This window comes from Salvelinus namaycush, chromosome 14 (assembly GCF_016432855.1).
Source record: "Salvelinus namaycush isolate Seneca chromosome 14, SaNama_1.0, whole genome shotgun sequence".
Classification (NCBI taxonomy): Eukaryota; Metazoa; Chordata; class Actinopteri; order Salmoniformes; family Salmonidae; genus Salvelinus; species Salvelinus namaycush.
Genome location: NC_052320.1, coordinates 19,119,007 through 19,139,435, shown reverse-complemented (window position 1 = coordinate 19,139,435; position 20,429 = coordinate 19,119,007). Strand labels below are relative to the sequence as shown.

The following is a 20,429-nucleotide window of genomic DNA, read 5'->3' as shown; positions in this document are numbered from 1 at the left end:
TGATGGCTGGTCGACGATTCACGCTCAGATGATTTGTTGAGAGCCCCGAGACAAAAGTACAAAGGTCTTTTATAGCCAAGATACACCCCTTTCAACCTATATGACGAACAACAGATATATAGAATGGGTCACAAGGTTAAGATCTGTATGAAAGATACCTATAATACATAGCAGACAGTATCTGCTGTGTCAACAGTTTTCATTGTGTCTGGCCCTCCGACTCCAAACTGGAACCATCTCTTCCTGGTACAGTATAGAACAGAAACATTAACTCATGCTCTGGAATGCTCTTTAGGTTTTATCACCCAAAGACATTGTACATCTCCTGTCAGTGTTATCTTCCAGAGGCCCATCCTCAGTAGAACACACACACACAATAGTTAAGAGAATACTCTATTCTGTTACATAAAACAACCATTTGATGCAATAAAAGTATTATAACATAGTCTTGAAATTTTCCACCATACTTCCTAGTTTATTTTAATTTTATTTTTCACTGTATAATTCAATATCTTTAATCATCGTTGGTTCTACTGTTTAGGTGGATACCAGGCACAGGCGATGCTAGTACATGCCACGCTTGTGTAACCCAGGCAGACAGAGGCTTCCAACTTGAACAGGAGAGCAGCAACATTTGAACAGCTTTCACCTAGTCTAAAGAATAAATGAAGGCAGTCAGTTATGCTACCAATTCCATTTAATTTCCACCAATCCAGATTCCAATGCTGAAAAAGTACTGCTCTTTCAGGAAGTACATTTTTGGAATTGAAATGGAATTGACCCCCAACATGAAGTCAGCTTTGAATATTTTCTGAATTTAAGTGCACTTTAAAGGTATGTAGTTACTGCTTTTTGCTTACCCTCCCATGCTGTCACAGTGAGCAGCTTTTATCTTCCCATCATTTTAAACAGCCAGCCAGGTGTTGTGAGGCTTGTCAGTAACCCTCGAGGATGGTTTGACCTTGGTCTTGAAAATAGTCCTGTCAGAAGCTTCAGATTTTACACGGTAAATCACGTGCTCATCCACAGAGATCTGTAGTTCATTTTATTTGCTGTGTAAATGTCTATTCATGAAAATAAAAATGAAACTATTAATAACTATTCCAAGTGAAAATGTACAGATGCACTAACAACTTGAGTTTGAATTCAAGTAGCATTAAACTGTAAAAACAACAAAAATGTATTCCCTTTTGGTTGACAAGGCCTTGTCAACCAAGGTCTTGTCAAGCTAAATGGTTTATACAGCCCACTGTTAAATCAAGCAGCCATCCACACTCAAGTTAGAAGCATCAGTAAACGTAGGACTGCTAACCAAACCTGAAAAATCAAACATCTCACTGACAGATATATTATTATTTTAGTTATAGGCCTTTCGCGCTGACATCCAAGTTGGAGGTTGATGGAAAAGATGATAGTGAGTAGGATGATGTATTTATTGGAAGTTATGGGTTTGATGAGGGTAGCACAGAGTGGGTTCAGAAAAGGGAGGTCTGCCATGGATGCCCTGGTAACAGTTAGTAAAGAGATAGCAAAGGCCCTGACAATAAAAGAGGTGATGAGTGTTGTGTATTTTGACATTGAGAAAACTTACGATACCATGTGGATGGAAGGGTTGTTGATCATGTTGAGTGCATTGGGGGAGGTCTGTATAACTGGATCATGGACTTCCTGTTCGTTCGAGTCATACGGGTGAGGGTGGGGTCAGAGTTGTCAATGTGGTTTGAAGTGGACAATGGTACTCCTCAGGGAAGTGGTTAGTCTGGTGTTGTTCACCCTGATGATAGATCACATATTTAAGGAGGTGGGACAGGGAGTGGGTGTGGCCTTGTATGGTGATGATGGGGCTGTATGGAAGAGAGGTGGGAATGTGAAATATGTGATGAGGAAGATGCAAGAAGCTGTGGGAGTTGTGGAAGATTGGTCTCTAACATGGGGGTTTAGGATGTCTGTGGCCAAGTTCTGCTTTATGGTGTTTTCTAGGAGGAAGGTTAAAGATGTTAGGTTGCAAATATACAGTCAGGATATAGGTAGGGTGTGTGAGTTGAAGTATTTAGGTATGTGGTTTGATGACAGGCTTACGTGGAAGCGACATGTTGAGTATATTGAAATTAAGGATATGAAGATGCTGAACCTCATGAGAGCCGTGGCAGGATATGATTGGGGGTCGGATAGACAAACACTTATATATGTATCAGGCATTGATCAGGTCATCTGTGGATTATGGGTGCTTTGTATATGGATCTGCGGCCAAAACGGTACTCCAGCGCCTGGATACTATACAGTCAAGGGTCCTGAGATTGTGTGTGGGTGCCTTCAGGACAACACCTGTTGAGGCATTGTAGGTGGATAGTGGGGAACTGCCACTGAGGATAAAGCGGGCCAAACTTGCATTGGCGTACTGGGCAAGGTTGAAAGGGAGTTCAGAAGGACATCCTGCAGTCACGGCAACTGGGGAATGCTGGGAGCGAGGAGTGGGAAAGCAGGGTGGACAATCGGGCAGAAAGTGGTAGAATATGGACTGGGGAGAGAAAGATAGGGCCTTCAATTGCATTGGAGAACGTTCCACCCTGGCTGTTTCCGAAACAAGGTGTAGATGTGGATATGATTGAGGGTAGGAGAGAATGGGGTGAGGACGTGAGATGGTGTGTGTAGAGATATATAGATAACCATTTTATTTTTAAGTATATAAATAGATGGTTCAAAGGCTCCAGTCAGTGGTAGGATGGGGGCAGGGGTGTATATCCCAGATTTCAGAGTATGTAAGCAGTTAACTGATGTGTCAGTGTATGCGGCCGAGTTGATGGCCATGATTACAGGTTTGAGATGGGTGGAGGAGGTGAAAACACTCAGTGGTGATCTACTCTGATTCGGCTGCAGTGTTGAGCAGTGTGAAGACGGGCAGGTCAGATAGGGGAGACTTGTTTGTGGAGATGATGGTACTGTTAATGGGATTGGAGAGGATGGGAGTGGTGATAAGCTTTTGCTGGGCCTGTCATGCCAAATAATGTCCCCCGGACAAATAGTGTCCCCCTCTACGTCACAATGGGATTCGATAAACTATTAGCGTCCGTGCTATATCAATGGTATGATGACCTTGGAGGTCATTACAGCTGCAGCTTAACTTGGTATTTCTTTGTAGAATTTGTCCATATGCAGTGTTGTATTACTCAAGACCGGACTCAGACCATACTCAAGACCAGACTCCGGTCTCGAGTCCGGTCTTGAGACCACATTGTGAGTTTCTCGGTCTTGTCTCAGTATTGGATACATTTGTACTTGGTCTTGACTGGGTCTCTAGGACTCCTAATTTCTTCCGGAGACTAGCCGAGACCAGTGGAGTTAAAACAAATAATTATCAGCTTCCATTCAGAAAGCGCATTAAAACCGCTTCACCAGGCCAAATATATACACTCCTTTCTTGAAACATTAATACCTGCAAACTTTATATCTATTATAGACATCTTTGCTCAGTGGAGAACCTATTGAACCTAGGCCTTCAATGTGTGACAGGTTTGTGATGCTGAAAGGACAACAACGGTAATACCAGCGCACTCATGTAGGAGAGTGCACTTTCTGTAAAATACAAAGGGCCAGTGCCATAGTAGAGGCTATACACAGGTATGCCTCCCCCATGCACAAAGTAGCTTACACAATCGCAAAGTGTGTGAAATATATTCAAATGCGCGCTGCACACATAGCTTAGTTTCAGCAGAATATCATTTGCAGGCAGCAATAGCAGCAGCTCTCAACTGGTTTTGGCATGGAGCAGCTCACAGAAGAATGACATTGGTAGGCGGTAGGGTAGGTAGAAAAGACCTACCAAACTTATGACATCTACCAGTAAATGCTAACTAAGACAACAATGGGTATGCAAACCAGGTATTGAAAACGTTTGGTCCGAAGTCTTTGTTAGTAGGCTATTTGTGATGCCCAATTCAGTCATCATGCCCTGTTTGTATCAGGGGCGTAGGAAGATTGAGCAAAAACAAAAAATAATACATTATTATTACAAAAATACTCCTCAGCAACAATGTTTCACACAAGTTATTTTCAAAGACATGGATAACAACAGCAAGCAAGCTCCAATAAAAAAACACAGTACCACTCACCAGATGATGATAATTTGAAACATAACTTCTTGTTGAAATTTAGGAGAAATTAGCCACAACATCCTCTTCAATAACACCTGCTGCAGCCGCTGCAAACTAGCCTACAACAAAAGATAGCTAGCTAGACCTTGGGAAAACTACTGCTCGCTGTTGTGCAGTGACCTGTTTGGCCTTTGAGAAGCCAGAAATGTCCACGTTTTTTGTAAAAACGGTCCCACCCCTTTCAAGTAAAAATGTAATTGGTTGATTACACTGACACTCCAAAATGTTGCCCTAATACAGTTGAATGGCAGATGCCTTCTATCTAGCTTCTGATGGCCTAGCCAACCAAGCGGTTTCTGTTTTCTTTCTTCCCAAAACAGACTGCAACTCTTTGTTAAGGGTTTCAGTGACTTCCTTAGCGGTGGTTGCTGATGTGCATATGGTTGAATCATCAGCGTACATGGACACACATGCTTTGTTTAATGCCAGAGGCAGGTCATTGGTAAAAATAGAAAAGAGTAGAGGGCCTAGAGAGCTGCTGCGGTACATCACACTTTATATGTTTTACATTAAAAAAACTTCCATTAAATAAAACCCTCTGAGTTATATTAGATAGAAAGCTCTGAATTCACAATATAACAGAGGTTGAAAAGCCATAACACTAACGTTTTCTCAACAACAGGTTATGGTAAATAATATCAAAATCTGCATTGAAATCTAACAGTACCACTCCCATAATTTTATTATCACTGTCTTTCAGCCAATCATCAGTCATTTGTGTCAGTGCAGTACATGTTGTGCCCTTCTCTATAAGCATGCTGAAAGTCAGTTGTTAATTTGTTTACAAAGAAATAACACTGTATTATGTAAAACACAATTATTTCCAACAGTTTGCTAAGAGCTGGCAGCAAGCTGATAGGTCTGCTGTTAGAACCAGTAAAGGCTGATTTACCACTCTTGGGTAGTGGAATGACTTTGACCTAGGCCTGAAGTCCGAAGAGGCTCAGCAAAGGCTAGTTTCAATTCATTTGCTATGGCCTCGCACTAGTGTTCCAACTCAGCTAATGCTCTTTGGCCATTTTTCAGATTTGGGTGAATTTTGACTCCTTATATTGTTCCGTTTACTATTAGTGATGACATCGGCTGTAGCTGAGCTAGTTAAATCCAACTCTTTTTTCGAATCCTCTTCGCTATATTCCGTTTGAAACATATATGGTTGAATGTCACCATGTAGCTAAAAAACTGCTCCATCTTCAAATTCGTGTTGAATCACTTGAAGCCATTGTGATAAACCTCCTGACATTGACAATTTAGATGGAAAGCTACTGAGAATGGTAGCTGACTCTATTACCACTCTTATCTGGTATCTTTAATCTGAGCCTAGAGGAAAGTCTTTGTCGTCAGGCCGATGCTTAGAATTCAATTTTCTCTAAATGGCACCAAAAAATGTGTACCTTCATATTTTATCACTATAATCCGTTTTTAGGACGAAACGGAAAAATAAAACTTGTGTAGAAAGTAAACATCCACACCTCGGTGTCAAGTATTATGTCTGCGTAATGAGGAAGTAGGAAAAAATGGTAACTTCTGACTATTTCGGATCTAGCGATCGATGACAGCAGAGTACGCTGCCCAAACTTGTCATAAGAAAGAGATTATCCTGAATAAAATTGTGTAGAACTTCAAAACATAAAAATACATACATTTTGAGATATTTTGCAAAATAGACAGACATGTCCCTATTTCCCCAAAACAATGGCAGTCTGAAAGTTCTAAGAGCAGTTATTTAACCAGCTTATCATTTATCTGCTACCATTTGCCTTTTAGTGTTTAAATTTGTAGTTTGAACTAGGCCTCAATGTGAGTGTGGCAATAACTTATTAATTTTTCATTATTCACAAATCTACTCCTCTGATGACATGGCAGCCAGGCATACATACTCCTCTGATGGCAGGCAGGCAGCACACTTCTGAAAACGAACTGCTCAGCAAAGCAAAGGCTTTTTTGAGAGCTACCAGATTTATTTTAAAAGCTCATTTTCAATGTCTGTGTCCAGTGTCTATATGTTAAGGGGGTAATACTTGTTATGTTATCCATGTAAAGAAATATAAACATTTTTATAATTAAATGTATGGTGTTTTCCGTTTATGTGCATAGCCAGTCAGTTTCATTGTTATGCTATACATTGTTATATTATGGTTGTAAATGATAAAATCAAGTAATTACTACTTCAGTAAGGATATACACTTTATTCAGTGACTTTAAGTTTGAAACTTTTTGATCTGATCGACAGTTCCAAAAAATGTATGAAGTGCAATTGCTAAATAATTCCAATAGATGGCAGCATAAGACCACGAATGACATTTCTCCCTAGATAAACCATTGTCCCCCGTCATCAGCAGCCAGTTTGCGGTCACAGGAAATCGCCCGTGTATGCTTTTTTCTGTCCATTTCCACACCGCTAACGCAATATGAAGGACTTGAAAAAGTAACAGATTACTGTGACTGGTCCTATCTGGCCGGACCGCAAGCAGGTCCCATCTGGCCGGCAGACCCTATCCGGACCTACCTACATGGCCGGCCGGACTAATCTTTGGAATTAATAAGAAATATACACTTGATTTCTCAGATGCCTCTCCAATGTCTTTATGGTCTGCTATGAAATAATAACTTTTAATTGCTAAATACTTCCAATAGATGGCATACATAAGACCACGAAGCATCAGTTATAGGCTACAAGCAGCAATATGATTGACATAAAATAGCATGCAACCAAAGACTATATGCCCCATGATTTTCTGAAAATGATTACTCATTACTTTACAGTATATACACTACAGTTCAAAAGTTTGGGGTCACTTAGAAATGTCCTTGTTTTCCATGAAAACATGCATGAAATGAGTAGCAAAATTAATAGGAAATATAGTCAAGATGTTGACAAGGTTATAAATAATGATTTCTAATTTAAATTATAATTGTGTCCTTCAAACTTTGCTTTCGTCCAACAATCCTCAATTTGCAGCAATTACAGCCTTGCAGACCTTTGGCATTCAATTTGTTGAGGTAATCTGAAGAGGTTTCACCCCATGCTTCCTGAAGCACCTCCCACAAATTGGATTGGCTTGATGGGCACTTCTTACTACCATACGGTCAAGTTGCTCCCACGACAGCTCAATAGGGTTGAGATCCGGTGACTGTGCTGGCCACTCCATTATAGACAGAATTCCCCATGCCCCATGAATTCCCCAGAATTCCCCATCTCCATTATAGACAGAATACCCACTGCCTGCTTCTCCCCTAAATAGTTATTGCGTAGTTTGGAGCTGTGCTTTGGGTCATTGTCCTGTTGTAGGAGGAAATTGGCTCCAATTAAGCGCCATCCACAGGGTATGGCATGGCGTTGCAAAATGGAGTGATAGCCTTCCTTCTTCAAGATCCCTTTTACCCTGTACAAATATCCCACTTTACCACCACCAAAGCACTCCCAAACCATCACATTGCCTCCACCATGCTTGACAGATGGCGTCAAGCACTCCTCAAGCATCTTTCCATTTTTTCTGCGTCTCACAAATGTTCTTCTTTGTGATCCGAACACCTCAAATTTAGATTTGTCTGTCCATAACACCTTTTTTCCCCAATCTTCCTCTGTCCAGTGTCTGTGTTATTTTGCCCATCTTAATCTTTTATTGGCCAGTCTGAGATATGGCTTTTTCTTTGCAACTCTGCCTAGAAGGCATCCCAGTCGCCTCTTTACTGTTGACGTTGAAACTGGTGTTTTGCGAGTACTATTTAATGAAGCTGCCAGTTGAGGACTTGTGAGCCGTCTGTTTCTCAAACTAGTCACTCTAATGTACTTGTCCTCTCGCTCAGTTGTGCACCGGGGCCTCCCACTCCTCTTTCTATTCTGGTTAGAGCCAGTTTGCGCTGATCTGTGAAGGGAGTAGTACACAGCGTTGCACGAGATCTTCAGTTTCTTGCCAATTTCTCGCATGGAATAGTCTTCATTTCTCAGAACAAGAATATACTGACGAGTTTCAGAAGAAAGTACTTTGTTTCTGGCCATTTTGAGCCTGTAATCGAACCCACAAATGCTGATGCTCCAGATACTCAACTAGTCTAAAGGCCAGTTTTATTGCTTCTTTAAATCAGAACAACAGTTTTCAGCTGTGCTAACATAATTGCAAAAGGGTTTTCTAATTATCAAGTAGCATTTTAAAATTATAAACTTGGATTAGCTAAAACAAAGTGCCTTTGGAACACAGGAGTGATGGTTGCTGATAATGGGCCTCTGTACGCCTATGTAGATATTCCATTTAAAAAATTGTCCGTTTCCACCTACAATAGTCATTAACAATGTCTACACTTTATTTCTGATCAATTTGATGTTATTTTAGTGGACAAAAAATGTGCTTTTCTTTCAAAAACAAGGACATTTTTAAGTGACCCCAAACTTTTGAACGGTAGTACAGTGGGGCAAAAAAGTATTTAGTCAGCCACCAATTGTGCAAGTTCTCCCACTTAAAAAGATGTGAGAGGCCTGTAATTTTCATCATAGGTACACTTCAACTATGACAGACAAAATTAGAAAAAAAAATCCAGAAAATCACATTGTAGGATTTTTTATGAATTTATTTGCAAATTATGGTGGAAAATAAGTATTTGGTCAATAACAAAAGTTTATCTCAATACTTTGTTATATACCCTTTGTTGGCAATGACAGAGGTCAAAGTCTTCACAAGGTTTTCACACACTGTGCTGGTATTTTGGCCCATTCCTCCATGCAGATCTCCTCTAGAGCAGTGATGTTTTGGGGCTGTTGCTGGGCAACACGGACTTTCAACTCCCTCCAAAGATTTTCTATGGGGTTGAGATCTGGAGACTGGCTAGGCCACTCCAGGACCTTGAAATGCTTCTTACGAAGCCACTCCTTCGTTGCCCGGGCGGTGTGTTTGGGATCATTGTCATGCTGAAAGACCCAGCCACGTTTCATCTTCAATGCCCTTGCTGATGGAAGGAGGTTTTCACTCAAAATCTCACGATACATGGCCCCATTCATTCTTTCCTTTACACGGATCAGTCGTCCTGGTCCCTTTGCAGAAAAACAGCCCCAAAGCATGATGTTTCTACCCCCATGCTTCACAGTAGGTATGGTGTTCTTTGGATGCAACTCAGCATTCTTTGTCCTCCAAACACGACAAGTTCAGTTTTTAACCAAAAAGTTCTATTTTGGTTTCATCTGACCATATGACATTCTCCCAATCTTCTTCTGGATCATCCAAATGCTCTCTAGCAAACTTCAGACGGGCCTGGACATGTACTGGCTTAAGCAGGGGGACACGTCTGGCACTGCAGGATTTGAGTCCCTGGCGGCGTAGTGTGTTACTGATGGTAGGCTTTGTTACTTTGGTCCCAGCTCTCTGCAGGTCATTCACTAGGTCCCCCCCGTGTGGTTCTGGGATTTTTGCTCACCGTTCTTGTGATCATTTTGACCCCACGGGGTGAGATCTTGCGTGGAGCCCCAGATCGAGGGAGATTATCAGTGGTCTTGTATGTCTTCCATTTCCTAATAATTGCTCCCACAGTTGATTTCTTCAAACCAAGCTGCTTACCTATTGCAGATTCAGTCTTCCCAGCCTGGTGCAGGTCTACAATTTTGTTTCTGGTGTCCTTTGACAGCTCTTTGGTCTTGGCCACAGTGGAGTTTGGAGTGTGACTGTTTGAGGTTGTGGACAGGTGTCTTTTATACTGATAACAAGTTCAAACAGGTGCCATTAATACAGGTAACGAGTGGAGGACAGAGGAGCCTCTTAAAGAAGAAGTTACAGGTCTGTGAGAGCCAGAAATCTTCCTTGTTTGTAGGTGACCAAATACTTATTTTCCACCATAATTTGCAAATAAATTCATTAAAAATCCTACAATGTGATTTTCTGGATTTTTCCCCCTCATTTTGTCTGTCATAGTTGAAGTGTACCTATGGATGAAAATTACAGGCCTCTCTCATCTTTTTAAGTGGGAGAACTTGCACAATTGGTGGCTGACTAAATACTTTTTTGCCCCACTGTATATATAAACAAATCAAAATATATTTTATATTTGAGATTCTTCAAATAGCCACCCTTTGCCTTGATGACAGCTTTGCACACGCTTGGCATTCTCTCAACCAGCTTCACCTGGAATGCTTTTCCAATAGTCTTTAAGGAGTTCCCACATATGCTGAGCACTTGTTGGCTGCTTTTCCTTCACTCTGCGGGCCGACTCATCCCAAACCATCACAATTTGGTTGAGGTTGGGGGATTGTGGAGGCCAGGTCATCTGATGCAGCAATCCATCACTCTCGTTCTTGGTCAAATAGCCCTTACACAGACTGGAGGTGTGTTGGGTCATTGTCCTGTTGGAAAAAAAATGATAGTCCCACTAAGCCCAAACCAGATGAGATGGCATATCGCTGCAGAATGCTGTGGTAGCCATGCTGGTTAATTGTGCCTTGAATTCTAAATAAATCACAGACAATGTCACTAGCAAAGCACCCCCACACCATAACACCTCCTCCTCCATGCTTTACGGTGGGAAATACACATGCAGAGATCATCCGTTCACCCACACCATGTCTCAAAGACACAGGGGTTGGAACCGAACATCTCCAATTTGGACTCCAGACCAAAGGACAAATTTCCACTGGTCTAATGTCCATTGATCGTGTTTCTTGGTCCAAGCAAGTCTCTTCTTCTTATTGGTGTCCTTCAGTAGTGGTTTCTTTGCAGCAATTCGACCATGATAGCCTGATTCACACAGTCTCCTCTGAACAGTTGATGTTGAGATGTGTCTGTTACTTGAACTCTATGAAGCATTTATTTGGGCTGCAATTTCTGAGGCTGGTAACTCTAATGAGCGTATTCTCTCCTCATGAGAGACAGTTTCATCATAGTGCTTGATGTTTTTTGCGACTGCACTTGAAGAAACTTTCAAAGTTCTTGAAATTTTCCAATTTGACTGACCTTCACGTTTTAAAGTAATGATGGACTGTCGATTCTCTTTGCTTATTTGAGCTGCTCTTGCCACAATATGGACTTGGTCTTTTACCAAATAGGGCTATTTTTTGTATACCCCCCTACCTTGTCACAACACAACTAATTGGCTCAAACACATTAAGAGTGAAAGAAATTCCACAAATTAACTTTTAAGAAGGCACACCTGTTAATTGAAATGCATTCCAGGTGACTACCTCATGAAGCTAGTTGAGAGAATGCCAAGAGTGTGCAAACCTGTTATCAAGGCAAAGGGTGGCTATTTAAAGAACTGGTTGTTCTCCATTTCTGTTATCATGTATTAGGGAAATGGGGATACCTAGTCAATTGTACAACTGGATGCATTCAACAGAAATGTGTCTTCCGCATTTAAGCCAACCTTCTGAATCAGAGGTGCGGGGGGCTGCCATAATCCACATCCACGCCTTCAGCACCCAGGGGACAGTGGGTTAACTGCCTTGCTCACGGCCAGAACGACAGATTTTTACAATGTCAGCTCTGGGATTCGATCCAGCAACCTTTCGGTTACTGGCCCAACGCTCTAACCACTAGGCTACCTGCTGCCCTGTTTTTTTTCACATCTTATGAAACATTACTGTAAAAAAAGAAAATAATTCTAACATTGACAGTGCTCAGCAGCGAGAACCTCTCATTCCAGTAGTTGAGTACACCATCGTGGCTGACAGACAGGTAGCGTCCATTGTGAGCACGGCCCTTAGGACCCCGAGGTCCAGCCATGATCCCCAGAGTCTGTCTGTCTTCTTTTTTTGGCTGGGGGCTTGAATGGGTAATACTTCAGCCGGACAATGACCTCACAGTGTGCACTACACAGACAGAGACACACAAATTTCAAGGATGCAAACAGTGCACACGTACTACTTAGGAACCTGTAAAACATAGCCTATTAAATGCCACTTATACAGGCACAAATCTTGAGTGGTTTGGGTAAGTAGAGTGGTCTGTACTCTAAAAGCATGTAGTTTAGATATTCATCCTGTATAAACAACACAAAGCTTTTGTTAAAGAGAGTAAGAATTTAAATGTGTTTACATGTTTTTCACATACCAGAGTTGGTCAACTGACGACAAAACAGCACTCCCATTCATTGTCTTGTTTTCCTCGCTCACCCAGTCCACAATGCCATCACAGTTGGTGTCCACCTTCATAAAGATAACGTCCAGATCCTCATCATCCACATCGCATCCCGAAACTGATCCATATAGACCACTAGTTATGACCACTAGGTAGACCACTAGTTATGGGGAGGGGGTATAATATGGTCAGGTCACTCACCCCCTCCTCCATCCTTGTCAGACTCTCTGAATATGCTTTCGATGTGGCGAAGTTGCTGTTTGTTGATCTGATTCTCCACTCCCCCCTGAGCCTGCATGTCTTTCTCCCCGAGATCACTGTTCTTCCTGAATGCTCCGTCTCCCACCTCAGTCAGGATTAAGTCCACATTTGATATTAAAACCATCATTTTCACTTGAAAATGTCTTCGGAATGGGAGATGAATTAAAAACTGAACAAAATGTGGGTGACAAGGTCACAAAAACCAAATTAGAATGGAAACGTTGTCTGTGCCAATAAAAAAAAGAGCACTTTGGGGAGCATACCAGTATGTGGATTTATTTTGTTCTGGATTTACCTGAGCTGTGGTGTGTTTCTGCTTGTCATCAGAGGCGGAGCTGTGAAAGGTTTTGATTACACAGGCAATTTTATTCAATGAATAGTCAAGAGATTCAAAATGTGATTTAGTGATCAAACACATGCATTTACAGTTTAAACCTAAATTGATATTACCATCTGACCTTCTTCACAGTGCCCCTGTGACAGTCCACAAGCTCACACTGGCCATGGCTTTACACCTTTGACACTGGCTCAAATTCTCACAGAAGAGTAAAGCTCTTTTTGTCTTCATAACATTGTATTCAGTGGTATCTAGAGGAAGTTTTTCTTTTTCAACAACAATTAAACCAAATTGACTACAGCAATCAAAATGTGGGGGGATATAAAAAAGTTATTTTCCAAGCTTTTTTCTGTTTATAAAAAAAAACGTACTCTTGATGGCACAAAGATGACAGTCGGGAGACAGAAAGGAAGGGGAGACAGAGAAGTCCTTACTATTTGACACAATTGTTAGACAAAAAGAAGATAACCAGTTTTCCAAATCTGTTTTGCATCTTGACACACACCGAGAAGCTTCTGGACGAAGAGATGCAGGAAAACATGTCCAACGACCCAGTGAATAGCCTTGTAGACAAACAACCTCTGCAGTTACCCAAGGCCCGGGCCCCATACTGGGCCAAGCAGATGGAAGCAGAAACCGGATGCCAGATCAAAATGCAAGAATGGGGGTCAGTAAAGGACAACAGTATGAACAGAGGCAAACCCGGCATGGAAGATCTAGACCTGTACGTACTGATCAGCGTGAATGACAAGGCAGAACGCGCCCGGGTCAGAATGAGGAAAGCGTTGGAGGTCAGGAAAATCCTGGTGCTTACAGCAGAGGGAAAGAAAACATGAAGATGCCAATGGAGCTGGCGATTCTCAATGGAACATACCAGAATCAAGACACGAATAGGTCCTCCGTCTCACAGTGGCCCCCACAAGGCAGGTGCTCCCTATTGCGGACCCCCAGAGACCAGGCAGGGAGCCCCATCAGGAACAGCATCCGGCCCATCCAAAGGGCTGCCCTGTTGCCCAATGATGGCAGCATCAACATCACCCAGAATGACAAGTACACCCTGCTACCAACGTCTCTGCTTGGGTCCCCCATCACACCCAGTGGAGCTCTAGACCTTCATTGTTTTTATGGCCCTTTACTCTGGGCATGTTTACATTAATTTTGAATGATCAGCCAATATCACTATTTCTGTTTTGATTTCTCTAGTTATTCTACCAAGAACCAACAGCAATGCAGAAGTCTGTCAGGACATTTTAATGAATGGAGAAATAAATTGAATTAGAAAAATGTATACATTTGCGTTTTTAATAACATAAAACTTGTCAAAACAAGTTATTTCTTCAACCTAAAAACATTTAATTTCTCCAATCAATACTTAATTTCTAAAGACAAGAGATGCTTATAGAAACCTTATATTGCTCCCAAGTTTAAAACAGACTTCCGAGGTCTAAAAGACAGCTCTCAGTTCCTCTGCTAAGAGCGTATAGTTCTGCTCTTATTGTAGACCAAAAGGAAGTATTTCTTCATTGTGGACAGGCAACCATACATCCGGTCTTTGCCTTACATGAGGAAGTAAATTAGAACATAGGTCGGTAGAGATGCTATTCTCTGTAGTGTAAAACTAGCCTACATACAACACACAAACAGCAGAATGAGTCTATAATTTAGCATTTAAGTAAAAAGTACAGTATTTTATTTAAAGGTTATCAATAAAACATTACTTTTTTTACTTCAAAAAAAGTAATGTGATGAATACCTCCCCAGATAAACAGGAAACTAAATACAAATGCTGATCGCCTAAACCACAAATTTGAACTCAAGTATATAATGAATATGCGTAAACATACCATAAAAATTACAATAATTTCCATTGGCAGAGTAAACATATTCATATATTTTTAATAATTAATCGTATTTGCAAATATATCAAAATTACCTAGTACAGTTTTGTTTAGGTCAATTGGAAATAAGGAATAGAAAGACCTGAACATATTTCAAAAGTAACAGGCCAAAGTTGAAAGGCACAGCAGAGGCCAGAATAAGAACAAGGCAGAAAAGAAACCAGAAAGGAATGGCCCTATTAGAATTTCATCTAGGGTTCTTCTTCTCTGGTGGCTGGATCAGCAGGCTCTCTGAAATGTATTATGGTCCAAAGAACACTTGGACCAACAAAGACTTGGACCAAGGGGGCAGCCAGTGTATGATCCAAAGGCAACTTAATCCACAGTGGCAGTATGTGTGAGTAAGTGCATGTTCATTAGAGCACACGAGTGCGTATGCATGTACATTGCACATGCAAACGTGTGATCACTAACCTCTGTCTGTGTGTGTGTGTGTGTGTGTGTGTGTGTGAGAGATTGTGGCATGGACTAGAGTTGTGTCCATTTTTCATCAGAACTCTTCTGGTTCTTCTCCTTCAGCATCGGAATCAGGAATAACAAACCCCTCCTGTAAACAGGTAACAATTTTTATTTAAATATTCAAATACAAAGCTACATTAGTTTCCTACTACAGAATCATTGGTTATGAAAAAATTATATGAACACTGAGCCTCTCAGCTGTTTGTGTGTGTCAGAGAGAGTATTCTGGCGAGGTGTCACTCACATCAGTGGCATATAGAACATCCATAATCTTCTGCATAGTTGTATCTGCCTCTCCATCCACTTCTTGGCAGATGACCTCAATGGACCTCAGCTTTCCAAAATAAAAGTCTCTCTCTTTCTCCATGTCCTGGACAGTAGCTTTCAGGGAACTGACCTGAGGTGAGAGCAGCAGAGGGCATACATTAGTGATAGGAGAATGAATGGGCGGGGCTGTCATGACTCATGTTACAACTAAACAAGCTTCAATAAACTATTCAACTAGCACACAAAAAGCCATACAGGAGATTGAGGGGAAATCTCATCGTCTCATCAAAACAACTTATGTTAGCGGTTACACTCCGAAAGACCATACCTCCTGGGATAGCTCCTCCCTCTCCACGTCCCCTGCTGCTCCGGGCCTACGCAAGGCACTCCCTGCTGACTTGGGCGGGGGTTTGGTCACAGTTGTTGTAGACCTCATGGGAGCTAGATCCAACACAAATCAGTTAGCAAACTAGGAAAGAATAATATAGCTGTGGACTGTGTATGCCCTCAACCTAAGACACACAACTGCACATTAACACCCACTGACTCCAGTGTCTAGCCTTACAGCAATATTCCTTTCCACAGTGACCATGACTGTGATAGCCCACCATAGGTGCCCGTTGGAGATCCGTTTGACCATTAAACCACCTTACCGACTCTCGCAGCTGGTTTGATAACAGGTGGGGAGCTGTGGGGCTGTACTGAAATAGAAATGCATACAGTATGCATTTAAGGGTCCAAGCATCAAAGACACTGGATCAATCTTTTTTGTTCCACCAGCTGACAGAGTAACTTGGATTATAACGTGACTTAGACCCCTCATTGTTGCTTGCAGCTATATTTTCAATTAGGTATTTAGAATACAATCAAAATGTTAGAAATTCTAAATGTGTCTTCCTCACCAGTGCTGGGCTTCCTGGGCTTGGGTGCGACCTGCCCTGGGTTGGGCGTAGGAGCAGTGTCCTGGCCTTGGCGAGCACTGACCGGGTCATAATCCTTCCCATCGTAGTTGGCTTCAAATAATTTCTTGAACCACTGCACAAACTCAAAGTTGTCCTGGAACTTGCCTTTTATCAATTTATCAACAGGAATGATCTGTAAATGTATTAAAGTGTCACTATCTCAATGGCTGAAATGTAGGAATAGCCAAATAGCCAACAGTACACGGAGGTAAAAAAAATAAACTAAGCACTCACCTTGTCAACCCCCATCTTCTTAAAACTGGTCTGTAGAAGTTTGAAGTTGTGGAGGAACTCAGTCTCTAGTTTGGCCTGGAATTTAACCTTCTTCAATGGTATGCATCCAGGGAAAAGCATGTCCATGAACTGACAGTAAGCAGCACCTGTGTGAATGTGATAACATAATTCAATTACCAGCTAATCAGGTTTCAACTTCTATAGGCTATTAATACTCTGCTCCTGCAATTACCTTTCCCCAACCCACTGCAAGGTACACTACATGACCAAAAGTATGTGGATACCTGTTCATTGAACAACATCTTCCAAAATCACAGGTATTAATATGGAGCTGGTCCCCCTTGCTGCTATAACAGCATCCACTCATCTGGGAAGGCTTTCCACTAGATGTTGGAACATTGCTTCAGGGACTTGCTTCCATTCAGCCACAAGAGCATAAATGACGTCGGGCACTGATGTTGCGCGATTAGGCCTGGCTCGCAGTCGGTGTCCCAATTAATCCCAAAGGTGTTCAATGGGGTTAAGGTCAGAGCTCTGTGCAGGCCAGTCAAGTTCTTCCACACCGATCTCAACAAACCATTTCTGTATGGACCTTGCTTTGTGCACAGGGGCATTGTCATGCTGAAACAGGAAAGGGCTTTCCCCAAACTGTTGCCACAAAGTTGGAAGCACAGAATCGTCTAGAATGTAATTTTATGCTGTAGGCTTAAGATTCCCCTTCACTGGAACTAAGGGGCCTTGCCCAAACCATGAAAAACAGCCACAGACCATTATTCCTCCTCCACCAAACTTTAACAGTTGGCACCATGTAGTCGGGCAGGTAGCATTCTCCTGACATCCACTAAACCCAGATTCATCCATCGGACTGCCAGATGGTGAAGCGTGATTAATCACTCCAGAGAACGCGTTTCAACTGCTCCAGAGTCCAATGGCGGTGAGCTTTACACCACTCCAGCCAACACTTGGCATTGCGAATGGTGATCTTAGGCTTGTGTGCCTTTGCTCGGCCATGGAAACCCATTTCACGAATCTCCCGACAAACAGTTATTGTGCTGACGTTGCTTCCAGGGGCAGTTTGGAACTCTAGTGAGTGTTGCAACCGAGGACAGACACATTGAAAGTCACTGAGCTCTTCAGCAAGGCCATTCTACTGCCAATGTTTGTCTATGGAGATTGCATGGCGGTGTGGTTGATTTTATACACCTGTCAGCAATGGGTGTGGCTGAAATAGCACTAATTTGAAGGGGTGTCCACATACTCTATATATACGAAAGGATCTAGATTAGCAAAAGGGACTACATTCCCTGTGACGGCCCAAGCTACTGTGGGGAGTACAATTTCCCTAGATGGTGAGTAGTTTCTAAAATGGTGGTAGATGTAAATATAGGCCTATACATATAAAGGGGTTTTGCACAGGAGGTTGATGAGGAGAGGCCAGCTAATTATGGCTGGAATGGAGTGGTATCAAATACATGGAAACCATGTGTTTGATACCATTCCAGCCATTACTATGAACCCGTCCTCCCCAATTAAGGTGACACCAGCCACCTGTGGCCGATGGTGGTGTAGTTAGCGGCCTCAAACTTCCAGCGCATAGCTAGCGGCCGAGCAGAGGGTGCATTGATGATACGGTACCACTACTTTCAACCAACCTTCATCTGGCGATACTGTCTTTGTTCTCGATTCTGAGGGCACCTGTGTCAAACTTCAGTTTCCCGTTGCAGGTGGAACTTTAAAAAAAAAAATGAATATTCAGAAAGATTTAATCCACTTTCTATCGAGTGAGAAATGGCCTATCGCATGTGTGCAAATCTTTGTTTGGGTCAAGTGCTGTCATCTTGTTCGACATGTGGCCACCACTGCTTTGCTTAGAAATGACAAGCTCCTGCAAAGATGGGAAATACGAGATGTCTGGTCGCTATGTCGGCTTTTAACTTCACATATAGCAAAAATACGATTTATACATTTTCTGAAAATTCCGTTTTTCGGAGTTCCACCTGCAACTGAAAACATGAATGTATAAAGCACAGATGCCTTCAGAATCTAAAACGAATGAAGTATCTCCAAGTAAAAGGTTGATCGAAAATAACTGTACCACACTTTGAACGAGCCATCGGATCAACAGCCATCACAAGCTAGTTAGCCAAGCCAACGTACTTCTGGTTTGACCCAGACGTCATCTTACTGACCTGAGCACAACTGCTCAATCTTGGAGTAGTTCATCTGTACAGACTCGTTGATCCAAGAAAGCATATCATGGCGACTAAGGTTGTCGCCGGTCACAGATGTAGAGTAAACGTTCACAGCCATCTTCTAACGTTAACTTGGTAAGGGAAGACATGAGAATAATGTTAGGAAGGAGACAAAGACACATCTAACTTGCATATTTTACATGACCTATAAACCCGTTACATTTTAGCTAGTTAGCTAAGACACGCACAACTATTTATGGTTAACATTAGCTAGCTAGTCAAAGCTTTGGCTAACGTTACGCCCTGCTAAATTATCGGGTTAGCTAAACTAGCTATCGTTATATTAAACGAGTTGGCCATCGTTGACAGTGAACTAAGTACGAGCTAACATTAGTTATAGCTATTATGTTAACGTTATACCGCTAACGTTGGTATAAAAAAAAATCGAGTTTCGTTTTAGCTAATCCGGAACTGTTAGCTACCGATACAACAGCTAGCTAGCTATCAAACACACCCATCATTCAACAACGACATCATCGCTAACGTTAGCTATCTAGCTAATTTTACTGACAATGAACAATTTAAGACACATGCTTTTGAACTTACATTGTCTTAATTTTCCACCAGTTAAATCAAATTACTCCAAAATACAAAAAGGTTAAAACTTGTAGATACTTTCTCGCCGTTCACCGGCGGCTTATTTCGTTAGTGTCTTGGCTCTTGCACAGTTGTGATGTAGCTAGCTAGCCTGAATGACCTGAACATTGGAATATCTCAAATTGAACACCTCGCGTCCTCGTCTCCTTCTCAAAACCCATTGGAGGAGAAGGTCAGAGGGGCGGGGCCTCTGGCTTTCTCATCCAATGAGTTTCGGAGAGCCGAGAGAGGACGCGAGGAGGCTACAAATGAGATCTTCCCCACGAACTCGTCTTCTTCTTTAAAATGTATTAAGGGATCGCAACCATAGACTGTAAAAAAAAGATCGCAACTAACTGAAAGGCACATACACTGCCAACTATGGTACAGGAGTGTGAAACCGGTCACGGCCTATATATGCACCACAGAGGAAACAATGAGCCAGATATTTTGCCTGCTTTATACATGTGAAGCATCTGATAGGTGTTTTATTCACTACCAAATATGGTGATGAGAGGAAGCCCAGTGGCGGGTAGTGGGAGAAAATGGAGCGAGATGGATTTTAGCCGACATTACGAACATTTTCTCATCGATGAAACATTTGATCTCCATACAGTTTTCTGTTTCCAAAACTAGAATCTGTAACAAACAGTGGACTGCGTTTTGTTGACTTTACCATTTGCCGAAGTTTATAAAAATTGCGTTGTTTAGAAGGAGCGCAAGGGCGAATTGAGTTCATGCACACGCGCACTTCAGAGTAGGCGTTCCCTAACGGAAATATGCAAATAAATGCTAGAACATGAATAGCATCTCACTAGCTCGTGCCTGGCTTTGCCCACCTCCTCGCTTGTTCTGCCCTCTAATTCATGTGCTCCCATTGGAAAGGACAGGCTCTGGTCTATCTTGAGTTAGTTATACAAATCTTTGCCTATACTACTACTACTACAGGTAACTACCAAAATAACGGAAAGACCA

At 42.0% G+C, this 20,429-nt stretch overlaps 1 protein-coding gene and 1 pseudogene across 2 annotated transcripts; one reads left to right on the top strand and one right to left on the bottom strand.

Moving 5' to 3' along the window:
- The first annotated feature begins 12,619 nt into the window (after positions 1-12,619).
- On the top strand, positions 12,620-13,962 carry LOC120058647 (annotated as a pseudogene).
- Positions 13,963-14,042: 80 nt separating this feature from the next.
- LOC120059234 (microtubule-associated protein RP/EB family member 1-like) lies at positions 14,043-19,590 on the bottom strand. Of its 2 annotated transcripts, XM_039008125.1 has the most exons (8): positions 19,425-19,590; positions 18,816-18,949; positions 16,627-16,772; positions 16,333-16,525; positions 16,084-16,131; positions 15,759-15,871; positions 15,408-15,560; positions 14,043-15,251 (listed from the first exon to the last, which is right to left on the bottom strand). In XM_039008125.1, the coding sequence occupies exons 2-8, from the start codon at positions 18,934-18,936 to the stop codon at positions 15,195-15,197; spliced, it is 831 nt and encodes a 276-aa protein (XP_038864053.1). In that variant the 5' UTR covers positions 18,937-18,949; positions 19,425-19,590; the 3' UTR covers positions 14,043-15,194. The 2 variants fall into 2 exon arrangements, with proteins under 2 accessions (XP_038864053.1, XP_038864054.1); XM_039008126.1 differs by lacking the exon at positions 16,084-16,131.
- Positions 19,591-20,429: the final 839 nt, after the last annotated feature.

What these genes read in the sequence shown, in the direction of transcription:
- LOC120059234 (XM_039008125.1), bottom strand. Translation starts at nt 18,936, where the DNA reads ATGGCTGTGAACGTTTACTCTACATCTGTGACCGGCGACAACCTTAGT. An exon ending in AGAAGATGGGGGTTGACAAG is followed by an intron (nt 16,526 to 16,626) that starts GTGAGTGCTTAG and finishes ATACATTTACAG; the next exon opens with ATCATTCCTGTTGATAAATT. An exon ending in GCCCAGGAAGCCCAGCACTG is followed by an intron (nt 16,132 to 16,332) that starts GTGAGGAAGACA and finishes TTTCTATTTCAG; the next exon opens with TACAGCCCCACAGCTCCCCA.